The sequence below is a fragment of the Genypterus blacodes genome, unplaced genomic scaffold (assembly GCF_046128005.1).
Source record: "Genypterus blacodes isolate CSIRO-AG114 ecotype Tasmania unplaced genomic scaffold, CSIRO-AGI_Gbla_v1 ptg000156l_1, whole genome shotgun sequence".
In the NCBI taxonomy this organism is placed as follows: Eukaryota; Metazoa; Chordata; class Actinopteri; order Ophidiiformes; family Ophidiidae; genus Genypterus; species Genypterus blacodes.
The window spans coordinates 5616181-5634020 of record NW_027466957.1 but is presented as its reverse complement, the minus strand read 5'-3'; the positions used below and the strand labels follow the sequence as shown (position 1 = coordinate 5634020).

Below are 17840 nucleotides of genomic sequence, written 5' to 3'. Positions count from 1 at the left end.
ACTAACCTAAGAAGCTACACCGGCGTGCCATACCGGCAGACCGGGTGCGCACAATGCAGGAGCGGGGGGGATTGGGTGGGCGTATGTGGGTAAACACGGCAAACTACCGCAAACAGGACGCGGTTAAGTGCGGGGAGGAGGAGGAGGGACACGCGCGGCGCTCCGTGGAACTGTTGCACCGGCTTTATGTGTTTGGTCTCACACACAAAAGACAAAGATATCAACGTTTTATCACAATAACAATAAGACTAATAGCGTTTGGAAACACCGGTCGCCGGTTCGTTTAACGGGAACGAAGGCGTCTGTTTACCGGTGGCACGTGCGCACGACGTCTCCTAGCAGCGGTATTTGTCATTTTACTGCAGGCTGGGAGAAGATAACAGCGACTACTAGAAACACCGGGGAAGAGTGTGTGCGTGTACGCGTGTGTACGCGCGTGTGTGTATGTGAGGCGGGGGAGAAACAAGTGAAGATGAGAAGGGGGCTATTAGAGGAAGAGGAGTAGTGAGCGCGCTCTCTCTCGCTCTCTCGCTCTCTCTCTCTCTCGCTCTCGCTCACGCTCTCTCTCTCCCCCCTCACGTCGCTCTGCTCCCTCACTTTGTTCTATTGTGGAGTATAGCGCTGTATTGAGATTGAGACTCAGTCTATACACACCAAGGATATACATATTTGTTTTGTTTTCCTCCCCTCCCTCCCCCTTTTTCTTGACAACACCGTTTAGTAGCTTGACCGTCAGACTGTGGAGGCAAAACTGCAATTCGGAGTGAAATGCAGCCACGCGTGGACGCCTCCGGGTCAGGATGCCACTGAATGACACCTGCATTCACTAAAAGACAAAAGGGACAGTTTTGTTTTGTTGTTTTTTTGCACTGAGCTGGACTCCAATGGACAATGAAATAGAAGGTTAGAAGTGTTAAGTTCAACCTAAAGTGCTGTGTTTGTGTTTGTGTCTGAGCTGTTATTGTTATTTTCTGTGCGTTGTGTGTGTCAGGGGAACTTGAAGTTACACGTTTCCTCTTATATCCTGCACGCACAGCAAAGGTTTAAGGGTTTGATACCATTCCAGCTGTGTCCGTTTGGTAGCAGAGCTCTGATGGGATCGCGCGTGTGTGTGTGTGAGTGTTTTGACCACATGCTTCCTCCAAGTGTTTCATGTGACTCTGCCTCATTGCAGAGCTCTGGAGAGTTGGATGCTCATAGTAGCGAACTCCTGACTCACGACACTGACCTAAACGTCTTATTTTGACATCTTAAGCGGATACACACAGCGCGTTTGTTGATCTATAGTAAATTAAGTTGTGTTATCGTTCACACACGTTGTTGCGTAAAGTCTTAGTAGTGTTTGCTGTCGTAACTCACGCGTTCCCGGCGCTTTCTCGGCAGTTGTGTGTGCCTGTTGAGCCGCACGGTGATGATCGGTCTCGTCAGGCTGCAGCTTTCACGTGTTGTTCCAAAGTAACGGGAGCCTCTCTGGAAAAGCTGCTCTGGCGCAATATATATAGGCGGTTGTCGCATATCGGGTTTGCTGAGGTTGTCGGTTCTCCGGCCTCTCCTTTCCGTGCGATCGAGCCTCGGACAGGTCGAGACGCAGAGAACGAGCCGTGCCGTGCGGATCTCGTCCAAAAGGCGCAGATAGACGAGAGGGTACAAACGGAGATGATATGAGTAGTTCTAGCTGGTGCTTCGTCTGTAGTGTCGCTGAGCGTTTACGGTGCCACGGATCCACCAACAGCGCCAACAGCGCCTGTGTGTCGGAGCAAACGCGCCTCACTTTAATCCTTCTTCAACATGACTCTCTTTCTTCCATTTAGTCTTCAGGTGTTGTGTTGCTTAGGCGCTGCCGAGGCTATTAAGGAGAACTCAAGCCTTTTTTCCATAAGCATGCACAGAACCTGTTGCTCCTCTGTGAAGTTTGGACTTCCCCTATATGCTCGGAATCAAACGAGATGCATTGCTCCACTCTAAAAGCCTTCAGTGCTTATGCAGTACCTCAACACACACTGGATGAATAGTTAATACTTACAAGTGTGTGTATTTTCACTGAAGCAGATATTTTGTGGAGGTTTTTACAATCCTATGTTATGACTTCATAACACCATGTATTTGTTTTACTAATATGAACAATAAACCCTATCAGTAGTCACACTATACTAGCCGTACCACTGTAGCGGCAATCCTGCTATTAGTACTATGAAATGAATCCAAGTCGTCATAGTGTGATGAGAGTATTAATGTTACTACTCGCTGTACCTGTGGCAGAAGTAGTAGTAGTAGTAGAAGTAGTAGTAGTTGCTGTAGACCTATTAGGAGCTCTGACAGTGAACGTCGAAGCGCAGTGTTATTAGTAGTTACAGTTGTACTACAGTACCATCAGTAGTTACTGGTATAGTCTAATAGCAGTACCGGCATTCGTGGTGTTAATGGCAGTCGTGATGTCGGAATGCTTATACCTGGAGGTGATGGATCAAGCCAGACTAGAGTTTGAACGAGATACAGACATTTAAAGGAAAACCGGCATTAGAAGACAGCACAACAAATCTGTGTGTGTGATTCTGTCAAAGTTTCTTGGATAATCTAAAATCATTTCAAACAAGAGAACTATGGTGTTGATGTCTTTCATTACAGTCATTTTGATTATCTTTTTTTGTATCAGGCTTCATATGTTTGATGTCAAATATTTATAAGTCATTCTAGGTCTTGTTTATCCTTGGATTATCTATTGAGGGCACAATAACAGAAACTTCTCTTAAATCTGTTTGTTATCCAGCACAGTCGTCCCACAGCAATGCCAACCTTTGTTATTATAAAGCTACTTCATGCTCTTGCCACCTCTGTGGTAACTCTGGGCTCAGCTCTGGGCTGCTTGTAAATCACACAAAAAGAATGTTTTTTTTTGTATTATCTGCTAAGTGCATGCTGTTGCATATGTGATTCTTTTATGTTAGGGCTTAATTGTTTTGCGGTCTCCTAATGTGTTCACGGTCTGAGTCTAATGTGTTTATGAATTTCTCGAGTGTGTAGGCTGGCTTCAGTTCTTGCTGTGTAGTTGTGTCGACATATTGTGTTTGTTCTGAAATCAAGTGTAAATTCTCCCAAAGACCAGAAGGTTGTGTGTCCGCTGAGTCTCCGCTCTCTCTCTTTTCTCTGCTCACTCTGCTGTCCGTCTTCATCGTGTCAGTTATAAATTGCTATTGTTGCTCCAATATGCCGCAGATAGCATTATGTGTCAAAAGACTGAAATGTTATTTATCGGAAAGCCTCGGAGACATCCAGTCCCTCGGTGCCACAGTGTTCTATATCTGATTGATTCGTCGTAACTGATGTTTCAAAAAGCATGTAGGGCTAATGATACTTGTTGCCTATTCAACCCCTATAAGAAATCAAACTGTCTGATCTTTCAAGGCAAAAATCCAATACTGTGTGCATTTATCATTCTGTTGGTGGAATGTGGATGACAGTAAATCCCCAATGGTGTTTGTTTACTCTTGGCATTAACCTTTACTGTGTCACATTTTATCTATTGAATTTTGAGCTTGTATTGCTGTTGACCCATATACAATAGCCGGCCAATTTAGGAGCTGCAATGTGCTGTATGTGCCCGTGTGGTTTGCTGAACAATAGCTGTAAAAGCACATTTTAGTTGCTGTTATGAAACTGGGTTGCTGTGTATAGGTGTGTATTTCTAGCTGGTTGTAAACAGGAGAGGAAGAAGTCAGTATTGTCTTATGGCACATAATAGATCGTAAACAATGCAAACACCTGTTGCACAAACAATGTGTCGATTCACTACAAGAGATTACGCCTCTAATTCGGGCATCTGGCTGATTTAACGTCAGCTTAAAGTCTTGAAATTACATTGTTGACTTGAGAGCTGAATGTCGTGTGAGTGTGTGTGAAGGATTTCTGCTGATGCATGCAGTTTTCAAATCGTTATGAACAAGAGCAGTCAAGGTAAAACAACATTTGTGACCGATTCCCAAATTAATAGGAGTTTGACTTCCCCAGCCTAAAGCAAACAGGAGCAGGAGCAGGAGCTTAACATAGAGTCTGACAGTGCCGAAATGACTAGAACATGAAAACCAAGGAATCACAATCTGCAGTGATCCATTTATTTGCCTGTGCTTCGAACCATTCGTTTTTTATTCACTCAGTTTGTGATATAATTCTCGATTCTGCTGTTAAGAGATCCCTATATCATGCAGAATAACATTCTTTGAGCAGTTAAAATACTACAGTATTACAAATCACACAAAAAAACACAGAGGAATAGACAGTAGAACAAAGATGCAACCAGTGATTACTGTATGTCAGAGTCAACCTTTGATCAATGCACAACAATGTGTTCCAGCTGTTCGGGCTGCTGCCAGATGGCCTGGATGTTTCCTCTGCACAGTCACAAATACCACCTCCTGTCACTCAACTCACAGACAGACCCAGAGGGAGGCTGGCCTGCAGCATTTCTGCCGGGTTACATGTGAGAAGTTGACTGGGCGCGGAGAGATAATGAGGTCCGGCACCGCCACTTGATTGGCACGAACACAAGCACGGGTTTAGAAGTGAGGATTAAAGCTGTCCACCCACTCTACACACAGGTTCACTCTATGAATAAGCCTCTGAGGCATTTTAGGACAAAGGACAAGTGTGTCTTTTTTTATTCAATGAGACAGGCCATTTGTACTCCATCCTCACACACACACAAGTATCACAAACACAGCCGGGATGATTCTAACACATGCCTCATAATCTTGCCAGTGAACCCTTTTCGATAGGATGGCATGCATTATAGATCTCTGACTTGCCTATACTGCTGTGAATGGATGTGGTGCATAACAAGCTTGTTGTTGTTAAACTCAATGCCTTTTTGCTCCAAGGGTGAAAAATAAAGGGTTTGCACAAGCACCAACCCATTTCCAATACTGTGGTGCTCCAGTAATAGTTCTCCTGCTCCCCTCATCCTTGACATTTCTGATCTAGGACAGACAAACTGTCCTTCGCTGCCCGCTACCCTGACCTAGCCGCTGCACAGACTGTCTCCGACCTGTCTCATAGCTTGTTATCTCTTCTGCAGTCTCTCTCTCCTCTCTCTTTCTCCTTCCTTTCTCCTTCTTCTGCCTTCATCTCCTCTAAACCTTGGACCCGTCCTCTCCTGTCATCTGTCCTGCTTTTATCCTCCTCCCTTCAGCTTGTTCTCACTCCTGTTGTGTCCCACTGAGTGTCAATAAACAACCCTGTCCTTCCTTCTCTCACCCCTGTGTCCATCAACCTGTCATATGAAGAGCTGCCACCGTGTACTAGAGACGCATCAGATCACAAGGGGCAGGGCTGGGACGCTTTGTGGATCTAAACAGAACACACATCTTACAGGTCCTGTAGTACTCAAAGGACAGTGGTGCAGAGAACCCAGTGTATTAATCTACTGTGTAGTTTGGGACAATATTATACTGTAATGATCCTTGTTCCCAGGCCAACAGACTAACAAAATTACCCATTTGGGTCAAAAAAAACTTCAACACCTTGACTATTCTTGTTCCTAAGTGTCCCCATTGAGCCAACACACTTGTCACACACCCTAAGTGATATCTTATTATTTATCATGTCATTCCCTATCTCATATAAATAACTGACTAACACTGAACAGGATAATCCACACATGAGATGGGCTCAAGCAGGGGTGAGAGAATTTATAGAAGATGAAAAGTTTTGAGGGGCAGGAGAGTGGTATGATCATTTTTGTTTTGTATTTTTCACGTCAGTTGAGTAATGTTATCAAGGATCCTGGTCAAAGATCTACAGAAACTGAGCTTGGCTTTGATGGTGTTCTTGTGGTGGAGCAGTGTGATTACAGTTTGCTGGACTAATTGTAGAGCTCCAAATTAGTTGTCTGATGCCTAATTTTTGCACCAAATGAAAAATAGCGCGCCAGCCTGGCCTAAATGTGTGACAGTGACCACATCTACTGCCACACGCCGTCACAAGGGAGTAAACCGTAGAGTGGGAGGGTGTTAACGGCATCATCTTGTTATTGCAGTTCTCTTTGGCTGCTCCCTTCCAATGTCTCCTCCTCCTCCACTCCCACTCGTCTCTACCCCCATCCTCCCTCTGCAGTGGACGTGCATCGCATTTGGAGCAGCAGGCAGCAGGTGGAGATGACATCATCTGCATTGCAGCACACTGCAGCACTGGGTCTGAACAAAGACATGTCAGCCTACCACTAACTATCCCCCCCTCTCTCTCTCTCGCTCTATCTCTCTGTGTCTCGCTCTCTCTCTCTCCATGTCAGGCTACAATTTCGTGACCTATTTCAACCCAGCTGAACCCCCTCCCCAACATCCCCCCCCCCGCTCCCCCCCATACATCAAAGCCTCAGAGTTGAATGGGTTCCTTAAACTAAACTCATAACGTCACTCGTCTCTCCATGAGTCAACATGTGGATAGGTCAAGAAGGTTTCCAAAAATACGGAAAGACAGCAAACACCCGGTGTCTAGTCTGCATGAGGGTGGGCTGCTCATCTAACAGCACATCACTTAGTTACTGTACAGCACAGATTCAAGGAGGAGGAACATCCTAGTGTAAATCCATTATTCTCAGTGCAGCATATTTTTCCCTATGAGCAGTAATTTACCATCCAGTGACATTATGTTTTTCTGTCCAGTGAAAGCAGTCATTTGACCTTTTTGACGCTGGCTTATAGGGAGTCTGACCGTGACATTAGCTCCCCATAGAGCCTACAGCTGTGACTGCCAGGATACCATAAAGCGCAAATGTCACCAGGTCGTGCTGTGGAGGCTCCCCACTTAGAGAGTCATTAGGTCTCTACCTACGGCATCAACACTGAGAAAAAAAGAGTATGCCAAGTACACCAACAGCACAGCAAAGAAGATTTATGGACTGTATTTTTTTCATTGTTTGCCATTCTCCCCATTTTTCCTGGCGCACAGAGTCCCTCTCCTCCCCTTCATCAATAAGCCAATAGCACACAGGCAGACCATACACACACAGCCATGTTCCTGTCGCCTAGTTACCGCTCGGCAGCAGGTTGCCACAGAAACGGCCTCATAGTGGCTAAATGGGGAATGCTAATGCAGTCTTCCATACTCCCTGCTGCAGTGGGCTCACTGTGCCCATCCCATTTCACTGTACACAGCATACTGTGTGTGTGTGTGTGTGTGTGTGTGTGTGTGAGGGAGATAGAGATAGAAAGAGAGTGTGTTTGTTGCACGTGTACATGTGTAAGCATGCTTACCTGTGTTTGTTGTTCGTGTGTGTGGGAGCATTGCAAGACTTCCTTTGGGCCTGATGGCTCTGCATTCTAGTCATAAACTTACTGCATCGGTTATTAATTTGTGTTTATCAAATTCATTTTATGCAGTGATCTACGCCTGCTTATCAATTCTCAGGCATTTGTTTTCCTGTCTGTTTTACTAACTTAAATATGAGTCTTTACAAGTCATTTGCTGTTTCTTCACTGAGATCTATCACCTAGAAATAATGCAGCAAGTTCATTATTTCTAACAAAAAAGCTTGTTTGTTTTGTCAGCGCCTTTTCCTCCCAAGGTTGAAAACATGAGCTGGAAAAAGAACCACAGGGTGCAAAGCAGTAGTTGACTCTTAGCCAGCATCCATACACCTCCATGCATTTGTTGTATGGAAAAGGCTGTTTTCCAAGATTCTGGATGGGTGCACCCTGTGATTGATTCAGTACCACCGAGCCTCCTGGTCCTCCTGCTCCTGGAACGACTTCCCTGATAAGGGATGTGCCAGATGAGATGGGACTCCTTAGCCATAATGGGCTGTAGTTAATCAGCAGGAGTGGGCCTTCAGCTGCACACTCCCCCCAGGAGATTGTTTGAAGGCCTATGTGAAAGGGTGGACACATTTAACATGCCTCATTCATTGGCCAATTATTAAACCTGTATGTCTGCTGGGGCTGCGTTTGAGTGGTGTGGGAGAGAGTAAGACTGCAGCTTAGTGCTTGGAGCCATTAGGAGATGATTGATGGGCTTTAAAGGTTATTTTAGTAAAGCCAATTGTTTTGATGAAGTTAATGATTGATGTTACATAAGTATAATAACGAGTTTTGTGTCCTAAAGCTGAAAGTGGAAAATGGACTTGCCGTCTGCTCTGCTCAGAACTATAGTGGTCTAATCTAATGTCATCCGCTACAATAGCCCTATAATAAATGACACCTTTTTGGTGGTGTTGTGTCAGATTGCTATATATGAACAGATGTTTCTCATATTCTTTCCCTTGTTGTGTTTGTAAGCCTGACTCTTGTAACCTGCACTTAAGTAGCATTCTTGTCCAGGCTGCTGTATTGGAATTGTATAGCTTGAACTGGCCTTTCTATTTCTATGGTGGAGTAAGATTTAGCTTGTGTTCATTGCTCCAGGTCACTGCGACAGACTTACTGCTGCTCAGTGCACTTCACAGCAACATATTTGGTGCAGCTTGTGGTGTATAGTGTGTGATCATTTGTCTTGTCAGGACATAGGGTTGTTTGTGCTGGTCACAGCAAAGACAGCCATTTCTGCACACTGGATGCTCCTCGTGTGCTGACGTGTTCTTCTCTTGTATCCCACTGTTTCCCCAGATAACCAGTTCAGAATGTCTATCCTGGAGCGCTTGGAGCAGATGGAGAGGAGGATGGCAGAAATGGCCAGCCACCAACAGCAGAGCAGCACGGGGAGTGGCGGACCTGGGGGAGGAACGGGAGGAACAGGGGGAGGAGGAGGTGGCGGAGGAGGAGGTGGAGGAGGAGGCAACAACAGCCAGTCACAGGTAAAAAGCAACATCAGGATACTCACCTTTATTAAAGACTAGTAGTGATTGTGTGGGTCTGTATTGGTCATATGTGTACACAACAACAACAAATAACATTCTGTCTTTTTTCTTTATGTAAGTGTGTCTCTGTTCAGGCACAGGCCAGCAGCTCCTTTGAAAGCCGTGTCGTAGTGGTCTGTGAGAAGATGATGAGCAGAGCTTGCTGGGCCAAGTCCAAACATTTGATCCACTCCAAGACCTTCAGAGGCATGACACTTCTTCACTTGGCTGCAGGCCAGGGCTATGCCACCCTCATCCAGACCCTCATCAAATGGCGGTAAGGACATAATACAAGATGCGTCATGGTGCTCTGGTGTTCCTGGAGCACCTCACATGAAATTGCTTTGAGTCTCTAATTGTGTTCTCTACTCCGCCCAGCACTAAGCATGCTGATAGTATCGACCTGGAGTTGGAAGTGGACCCTCTAAATGTGGACCACTTCTCCTGCACACCTCTCGTAAGTTCTTTCGAGCATGAATGAAGTTGGTAGTTGTACCACGGGGATTAATCAGTTCAGCAGAATCCACCAACTCCATTTCCTTTCCTGCTTCTTTTTAAATCCATTCTCTCTGTCTAGATGTGGGCGTGTGCACTTGGTCATCTAGAGGCGGCGGTGGTCCTGTACAAATGGGATCGACGTGCCCTCGCCATCCCAGACTCTCTAGGTCGCCTGCCTCTATCAATTGCCCGCTCTCGTGGCCATACCAAACTGGCCGAGTGTCTGGAGCAGCTACAGAGAGAGGAGCAGCAGACTCCAACCCCTCTACCCCCAACCACTCGCATGTCCTTCTCCCCAGCCCCTGATGCCGCCACCACAGACAGCTGGATGGCAGGCTGGGCGAATGACAGTGTAGTAGCTCCTAGTGGCAAGAAGGGAGGTGCTGCTACCACCACAACCACCTCCAGCAGCAACACACACAATCCAGGCCAGTGTAATCCTCCTTTTTGTACTTCTCTTACACTCAGTAATTTAGATAATAACACGTAAGAATCTCTCAGGGTAATACAACTATTTCATATACAGAACATGTTGTCACTTATTGTTATATTCTACATTTCTTGCAGATTTGAGACGGCCCAGATCAGAGCCCTCCAACTACTACAGCACTGAGGGCCAGAGAGACCTCCCGCTAGCTAAAAAGCATAAACCCAACCCAGAACTTTTTCAGGCCCGACCTGACAAGGCCATGTCTGTTCCTCTGAGCCTTGAGCAGCAACAGCTACACAATCTGTCTGCTAGCCCCAAGAACCTGTCTGCAGAGGGCCTGACTTCAGGCAAGGGGCTGGCTGGGGGAGTCAACACAGGGTCAGCCAGATGGACCTCCAGAGAGAGTTACTCCAGCAGTGACCTCGGAAGGAAGGGGCTTGGAGGCGGCGGAAGCAGCAGTCTGGGGAAGGAGAAACTGGTCAACCGGTTACGTCAGCGGGAACAATTAGGCATGCTGGTGATGGCAGACCGAGAAATGGCGGATAGTGAACTCCTATCCTACCGGGAAGATCTGGAGAACCAGGACTGTCTCACACAGATGGATGACCTACAGGTCAGAGCAGAGAAATAATTGTGTGCTTTGTGAGGTCAATGTATAAATCAAAGTTTCAGTTCAGGGCCCAAAACATTTTTATCTCAAGTTCTTTCAAGACACTGCGACACCTAATTGGCAAAAGGTAGACATCCGCTGAGCTACACAAATATGTATTACAGCATATTTTTTATTCATGTTCTTCACTATCAATTGAAGCATATTATTCCACAAGACATCCCTGTGTTTTATATACGGTATCCTGGTGTAGAAGGAAGGAGGAGATGTGGAGAGTTGCATGCTACGGACTTTGCAAGCAAACGTTGCATAATGAGATTCATTTGAAATGAAACCAGCGCTCCTTTCCTCTGTGCTTTCTGCATCGAGGAGGCGGCAAACATCGGGCCAACCTGGCACTGTTGTCGATGACAATCACAGCATAATAAAGACTCTGTATTGATGTAGTTCCATAGCCAAGAGATTCTTCCTGCCATCCATCTCACTTTTTGTCCTGTTCCAAGGGATGATGTGCTGGAGTGCCATCTCAGCCTCCAGCAATGTCACTGTCATTATTACCCCCTCCATTTGTATTAAAACCAAATGTTGACTCACTCGGAGCCAAACCACTCATCCTGTAATGTATAATTACCTAAATAGACAGTCACTCAGCTGCAAAACCTATAAACTCACAGCATTGTCAAGGTGAAACCTCTGCTCAGTCACCTGTTTTGTTTCCATTTAACAGGTGAATATGATGACCCTGGCAGAGCACATCATCGAAGCGACACCGGAGAGAATCAAAAAAGAGAACTTCAACGCCATGGACTCTATGCCCTTAGACACCTCAGGGGTCAGCAACACCATGAACTGGCTGGCCAACTACCTGGGTGATGTTGAGCAGCTGCCAAGTATCATACACTTACGGTAAAGAGCGCCGAGGTGTAGAGAAATCCCTTTATAAATACTTAAATTTGTGGTTCACCTTGATATTCTAGTCGCGTAGTTTTGTCCAAACGTGTCGGGAGTAAACCGATTTTGAAGCAGAAAATGTCTGTGGTGGTCTTTCCTCAGATCTCTATATAATGAACCCCTGACTCCATCGACCAACCCCAGCCTCAGTCCTGGGAGGTCCCCGCTGAGAGAGGGGGCCACGCTCCCCTCCCCAGCTGAGTGGAGTGAGTTCATCAATGCCTCCAACAGCAAGGTGGAGCGAGACCTGGCCCAGCTGACTCTGTCCGACCCAGAGCAGAGAGAGCTGTACGAGGCCGCCCGCCTAGTCCAAACTGCCTTCCGCAAGTACAAGGTACAGGCCTGTGCCGTATACTGTGTGTACTGCAGCCCACAGTGACAGGCTGCACTGTTAGGACTGGTATAACATTTTTAGATTTTTATTATCTCAGTGGTGGATGAAATACACGTTGGCGGCTTCAAAGTTTATTTGGTATCTATAAGTTTTCCTGTTGTTAATATTGAAGGTTGTAATACAGTTCACTAACACCTTTCTTTTGAGGGGATACTGGTTATGAAGCCGCTGAGTACTTCTCACAGTATCCTGTCTGTTTCTGTCTCTGTTCCTCTCTCCACATATACACACGACGGCATTAACGAAAAATACATTCAAATGTGTCCCTGTGGTTTCAGCATGGGAAAGGTGGCTTGAGCAGAGCATGGCCTTGCTTAGAGAAACGACCGCACTGCCCCCTATATCCCCTCTCCAATTAGACTTACATTCTATACTGAACATTCCCCCTTTCTCTCTCACTCTCTCTCTCTCTTTCTCTCTCTGTATTGCTCTGACTCTGTAAGTTAGGTGTATGGAGCCTGCTACTGCCTGTTTTTAACTATAGCTCTCTACACACCACACCTCTCCTGCTGCCCGATGATCCCATCCCTCACCTTTGCCATCCCTCCCCCCGCCCCCACCTCTCTCCGTGCTTGCAGCTAGTTTTTTTAATAAGTTTTCATATGACCAAGTGTTCACTGTCGTGGGTTTTGCCTGATACTGAGGTGGACCCTCGGTTTGCTATTTCAGCCCTACAAAGCCCAAAACTGACTGTCTCTCATCAACAGTTCCCCTTCCCCCAGGCAGGCATTCAGATGCAGGACGCCAGGAGACCTCAGAGAGACTTGACAGAGCCACTAAAGTACTTTGTGGTAATAATGAAGGTCCTACAAGTGAACTCTGACCTCTCCCACTCTATTCTCCTGCAGGGGCGCCCATTACGGGAGCAACAAGAAGTAGCTGCTGCCGTTATTCAACGTTGTTACAAGAAATACAAACAGGTAAGACCATCTAAATTGTGCAGGCGTTCCTATGGAAACGGTCAAATAACCTCAGTGCTTTATTTAACAAGTTTCAGTGTTGAATAGTTGTCAAACCCAAGCTAATCTCTTATGTTAGTCTGTAATTCACAATATGTCTTCTTCTGTTTGCAAGCTAACATGGATAGCCTTGAAGGTAACATACTTTCAGTACCTTAGATGTCTGAACAAGCAGCTGTCTTCACTACCAAACTGTGTTGTTGCCGCACTGTAAAGCCTGACACAGGGTTTTTCGCTCTTGTTGACAGTATGCACTTTATAAGAAGATGACGCAGGCCGCCATCCTTATCCAGAGTAAGTTCCGCAGCTACCATGAACAAAAGAAGTTCCAGCAGAGCAGGAGGGCCGCTGTGCTCATCCAGCAGTACTACCGCAGCTACAAGGAGTTTGGCAGGCTGAAGCCCCACCACCGCGGGGCAGCTGCTGCCCTCGTGCAGCACAAACTGAGGTGAACACTCACTCACTCACAGAGGACAAACACTGGAATAAAACAGAGACATCAGGATCGTTATCGGTCCACTCTCCAGGCATCAACTTATTGGAAATGATTGATTTTGGAAACATTTTTACAGACAGGAGGAGTAAAAACTTAAAGTAATGTTTTTAAGTTGTCTCTGAGTCATATCCAGTGCCGGCCCTACATAATAGGCAACACAAGCAGCAGCTTAGGGGCCCCACTATGGTCAAGGGGCCCCCATGGTAGTTTAGACATTGAAAAACATATTTTAATGGTGTTAGAAACAAAAACCCGCTAAATTATATTGCTTGAAAGCATTTGACAAATATTTATTTATTTACAGGCATTGGTTCCCTATAATTTGGAATTAATTGCAAGATTGTGATTTTGCGATAATCAGCATCTTAGCTGATGAAGCTGTGATGTTAACAATGTAAACAACATGCAAGCCTGGTTAGAAAACACTGCCCACTGTATATTTTGTGTGGTGGATATGAACTATATCCATTATCCATCTGTAGTTATTTCTACACACACACACATACACACAGATCAGTCAATAAACAGTGTTCTCTTTGTGTTGTGTTGTAGGGGAAGTCTGCTCACTAAGAGGCAGGATCAGGCTGCCAGGAAGATCATGAGGTTCCTACGTCGCTGCCGCCACAGGTAGACCCCACACATACTGATGCAGCATATTATAACATACACACACACTCTTTCACTCAATGGTTTGATTAGATTTTGCCGGAAAATAAATTGGGTTATACGACATGTTTCCAACACCTAAGCTCCCCCCCACCCCCTGACTGTATTTGGCCCCCCACCTGTCCTAGCCCCCCCATCCCCACCCCCTCCTCCACAGTGCCTACTTTGTGCTAATAGCTGTCTGGTATTGTTTTGCTGTTTATGCCAAGCCCCTTGATGGACCATAGACTGTTCAAGCGGGTGAGTGCAGCCTCGGCAACTCAGCTCGTCCCACTCCTCTCTCTCTCTCTCTTTCTCTCTCTCTCTCGTGCTCTCGCTCTCCCTTTCCCTCTCTCTCTCCTTCTCTGTTGTTTCTGTTTGACTCTGCTTACACTCTCTCTTCCTCTTTAACGATACAAATATCTCCCCCTGAGGTCTCGACCTTTGCATTCTCTCCTTCCCTCCCTCACTTTCACTCTCTCCTCTGCTCTCTCTCTTTTTCCCGCCACCCCTCCTCCTACCTCTCTATCACTGTTGCTTGATGCCTGCTTGCATGAAGGCTGCCGACTTGGAGCCACAGGTGGACTGAGAAGCTCAGATTTAGAGAGAACTTAAACTAACCACTGCTTATGAATGACAACATCACTGCAACACTTAACAGGCTCTTCTCCGACTCTCTTAATCTTTTGTCTCTCTCCTTGGAAATATTTTCTGTTCATGTTTTTGGTTCCTTTCGATTTTGTGTGGAAGCCAGTCTGAGCGAATGGAAGGTTTTTTCCTCCATTATGTTTTATTCTGCTGCATGTGGAGTGGTGACAACTATGGGCCTTGCTCTTCTATCTTTAGGCATGCTATGGGCCGGCTGTTTTCTCAAGTAGCTGTCCGTCTGTCTGACTGGCTGTGTCCTATATCTAGCCATCCAACAGACTGAGAGGGGGACTTGACCCCTTTAATTTGCTAAAACTGTGTCAAACTGTCAGATGTAATATGCGTCAACACACTATCACAACAAATAGAATAGTAAAAGCTCATCACATACTGTACATCACATACAGTCTGATCTTGCATACTATTACCATATTCACGGTACTCAAGTAGGGTACCATGTGTGGCATATGGCATCATATAGGTTAGATACTTATGAGTGCATATAGGTCACAGTAAAAAAGCAAACAATTGGATCCTCCACCCGCTGGGAGTACAACACAAAGCTGTAATGGATTCATACCTCCAGGGAGTACATCAGCTCAGCATGAGAGGATGCTGCACACACACACACACACACACACACACACACACACGTGTTTGCACAGACTCTAAACATGCACTAACATGCTCTCGTCCACATATAAATGTTGCTGTATTTAGGTGAACCAGAACCGGGGCTGAATCCATTACACAGTGTTGGTTGATGTGTTAAAATCCATTTTCAGGTATACTTGGCAGGTTGACCGCTTCTCTTTCACACACTGCAGGAATATGATCAAGCACCAATGTATTATTTTGTTAGATGCCAGATTATTCATTTCATGCATATTTGAAGATTTCAATTTTGAGAGAAGGTCCATTTATTTATGTTTATTTGTTTTCATTTTATAAGTTGAACGGGTAGCAGCAATGAATTTTTTTCCTCACTGACTGATGATATAATATACAAGGATTAAGTTGACTCTTCTTTTTTATTTACTGCTGTAATGCCATTGTCACATCTGTGTGCACAATACATTAAGTGCCAAATGTCTGTTTCCTTGTGCCAACTGTCACTTTTTTAAATTAATGTAGAGTATTTATTAATCATTATATTAACAAAGAAATGCAATGTTTGTGACAGCTGGCCAACAGATTTCTCGCTTGTATTCGTCCTGGTGTTGCCTTTGAATTCCCAATCCTACAAACTCATGCTGTGATGGTGTAGTGGTCATGATCGTCTCTTTCCTTTCACAGACCGGGTCCAGATCCCGATGACCTGGGCTGACTTGATGTTGTGTGTGTGTGTGTGTCTCGGACGTTTGCACTCATGGCGGCTCGTCTCTCTGTTTTGCAGGGTGAAAGAATTGAAAAGGGCCAGGGATCATGAGACCCCCCAGAAGAGCCCCCTCGCGATGTGACATCACCCTCCTGACTCCCCTTATTCTTTTTTGTTTGTACCCAAGACATTTTACAAGAGAAATGAAAAAAGAAACATCAATGCAAACACTGCAATTATTACTACTTCTGCAGTGTCACTGGTTCTACTTCTCATACATGTACAACAGCATTTTTCACATATCTATTCTTCCCACTGACTTGATTTCGGTTGGAGAGTGGCGACTTCTGTGGGATTATAAACTTAAAGGGGCGGGGTGGGGGGGTGCAGAACATTTGCTTCATGGCATTTTTTGCACTTTTTCATGGATTGCTTTTGGTGAAGGAAGAGGACGTGGAGGTCCGTCATACCTGAGGACCTGAGGAGAACACTGAGGCTGCAGCAGGAGATCTCAGAGGATAGCGAGACCACGCAGAAACACTTTGGGCTCTAATCGTGTTTCGTAACTTTTTCAGTGACCGATTCATTCATTGGAGGAAGGATGTTTTTTTGTTTGTTTTTGTGTTTTTTTTATTTTTTTTTACCAAACACCAAATGTATTGGTAACCCACACATCCACTCATTTTACCTGACCGATGCTTTCCGTCCCGCTGTGATCTGCACCATCAGTCTGCCCTGGTGGGCGGAGCTACAAATGAATGTAGGAGGAGGTTTAACCATGCAGGAGCAGATGGGGACATTTTTTTCCATTTCATAGGAAAACTAACTTTATTACTTGAATTTGTTCCATGCCGTCCAATGTATTTGTTCCATCATGCCATCATGTCTACTGTATTGGTGACGTGTATCTTCAGAATCTGTTTTTGAAAAGAAAATGCATGACTTCTTGGCAAAAGTCTTTGCTTGTGTGCTTATGGTCTTTCAGCCTATCCTCTGATTTTCTTTTTGTTTCCTGTTTAGTGGTCCACATGCCCACCCACCCTCACTCCTCCATGAGTTCTACCATCTCAGCAATGAATCTTCATGTCGTCCTGTTTCGCTTTCATTTCGTTTGCCTCGTTCGATCGATTGCGCCTCTGAAAGCGAACAAGAGAGAAGAACTTGCCTCTTTCGTGTTATGATGGTCATGCAGGTTATTAATATTCTTTTTAAATGAACTTCGGAGCCTCTGAAGGCTTTTGAGGGGAAGATCACATACATTGCCTTGACGTCTTAGAGATTCTTTGAGGGGTCCCTAAGCTAGTCCCAAAATAGGGGTTTGACAAATCCATATTTTTGACAATTGAGCGATTTCTGTATATAGAGAAGGCTGAAAGTACGTAGGAAAAAAACATTTACCCAAAGGGGATTGTATTTTAGAAATATATTATTTTATTCATTAAAAAGGGGTCAAAACAGGTACGAGACAAAAAGAGAATATTTGTATAGTTTTCTTTGAATGCCTAAGAAGTGTGGTTGTATTGTTTGTATATAGTGTAAATACCTGGGATCAAAATGAGCTATGTGCATGAGAAGTATGAACAGATTAAAAAGGGAAAAAAACAACAAAAGCAGTAGTGGCTATGCTCTGTAAAATGATTAAAACTATTTCACTATAAGAGTATTTTATTTTATTTTGATTGTTCTTAAAAAGAACATTTTGCTAAAGCATGACATTATTGCAATATGAAAAAGTAAAAAAAAAAAATTACTGTATTTAGAGTAAGGAAAGTCTGCAAAATTATCTTGAAACAAGTATGGTTACTTTTACACTTCTTTTTGTTTTGGGCTACCAAGAATCTTTTGCCAATGGTGCCAAGGTATGTGAATGCTCTATAGCTTAAGACGAGAATTAAGTTCATTTTTGCAGAACAGATAATCATACATTGAAGTACACAGGAGCGTTGACGACCATAAAGTCACAACTGGCCGAGGATCACTGGAACAAATAGTCATATTTAAGCAGAAAACATTGAAGTCTCTCATGTCTCCTCCATTGCCATAGCAACAGAGACGTTCGCCATCACAGAG

General features: G+C 44.9%; 2 protein-coding genes across 4 annotated transcripts in view; both read left to right on the top strand.

Moving 5' to 3' along the window:
- Positions 1-6215, top strand: part of LOC143012909 (calmodulin-binding transcription activator 1-like) — a 226733-nt gene extending 220518 nt beyond the window's left edge. Inside the window, exon 12 of the mRNA XM_076166248.1 lies at positions 6106-6215. Coding sequence (XP_076022363.1) covers positions 6106-6215 — 110 coding nt within the window. The remainder of the gene's footprint in view (positions 1-6105) is intronic.
- A 2390-nt stretch (positions 6216-8605) lies between these two features.
- On the top strand, positions 8606-15912 carry LOC143013234 (calmodulin-binding transcription activator 1-like). 3 transcript variants are annotated; one of them, XM_076166792.1, is made up of 14 exons: positions 8606-8678; positions 8715-8779; positions 8902-9098; positions 9200-9278; positions 9399-9726; positions 9887-10362; positions 11087-11265; positions 11413-11644; positions 12553-12624; positions 12779-12799; positions 12912-13111; positions 13712-13786; positions 14035-14065; positions 15849-15881. In XM_076166792.1, the coding sequence occupies exons 1-14, from the start codon at positions 8606-8608 to the stop codon at positions 15879-15881; spliced, it is 2061 nt and encodes a 686-aa protein (XP_076022907.1). The 3 variants fall into 3 exon arrangements, with proteins under 3 accessions (XP_076022907.1, XP_076022908.1, XP_076022909.1); XM_076166793.1 differs by lacking the exon at positions 14035-14065 and having other exon boundaries at positions 15849-15912; XM_076166794.1 differs by lacking the exon at positions 12779-12799 and having other exon boundaries at positions 9399-9751; positions 10203-10362.
- Positions 15913-17840: the final 1928 nt, after the last annotated feature.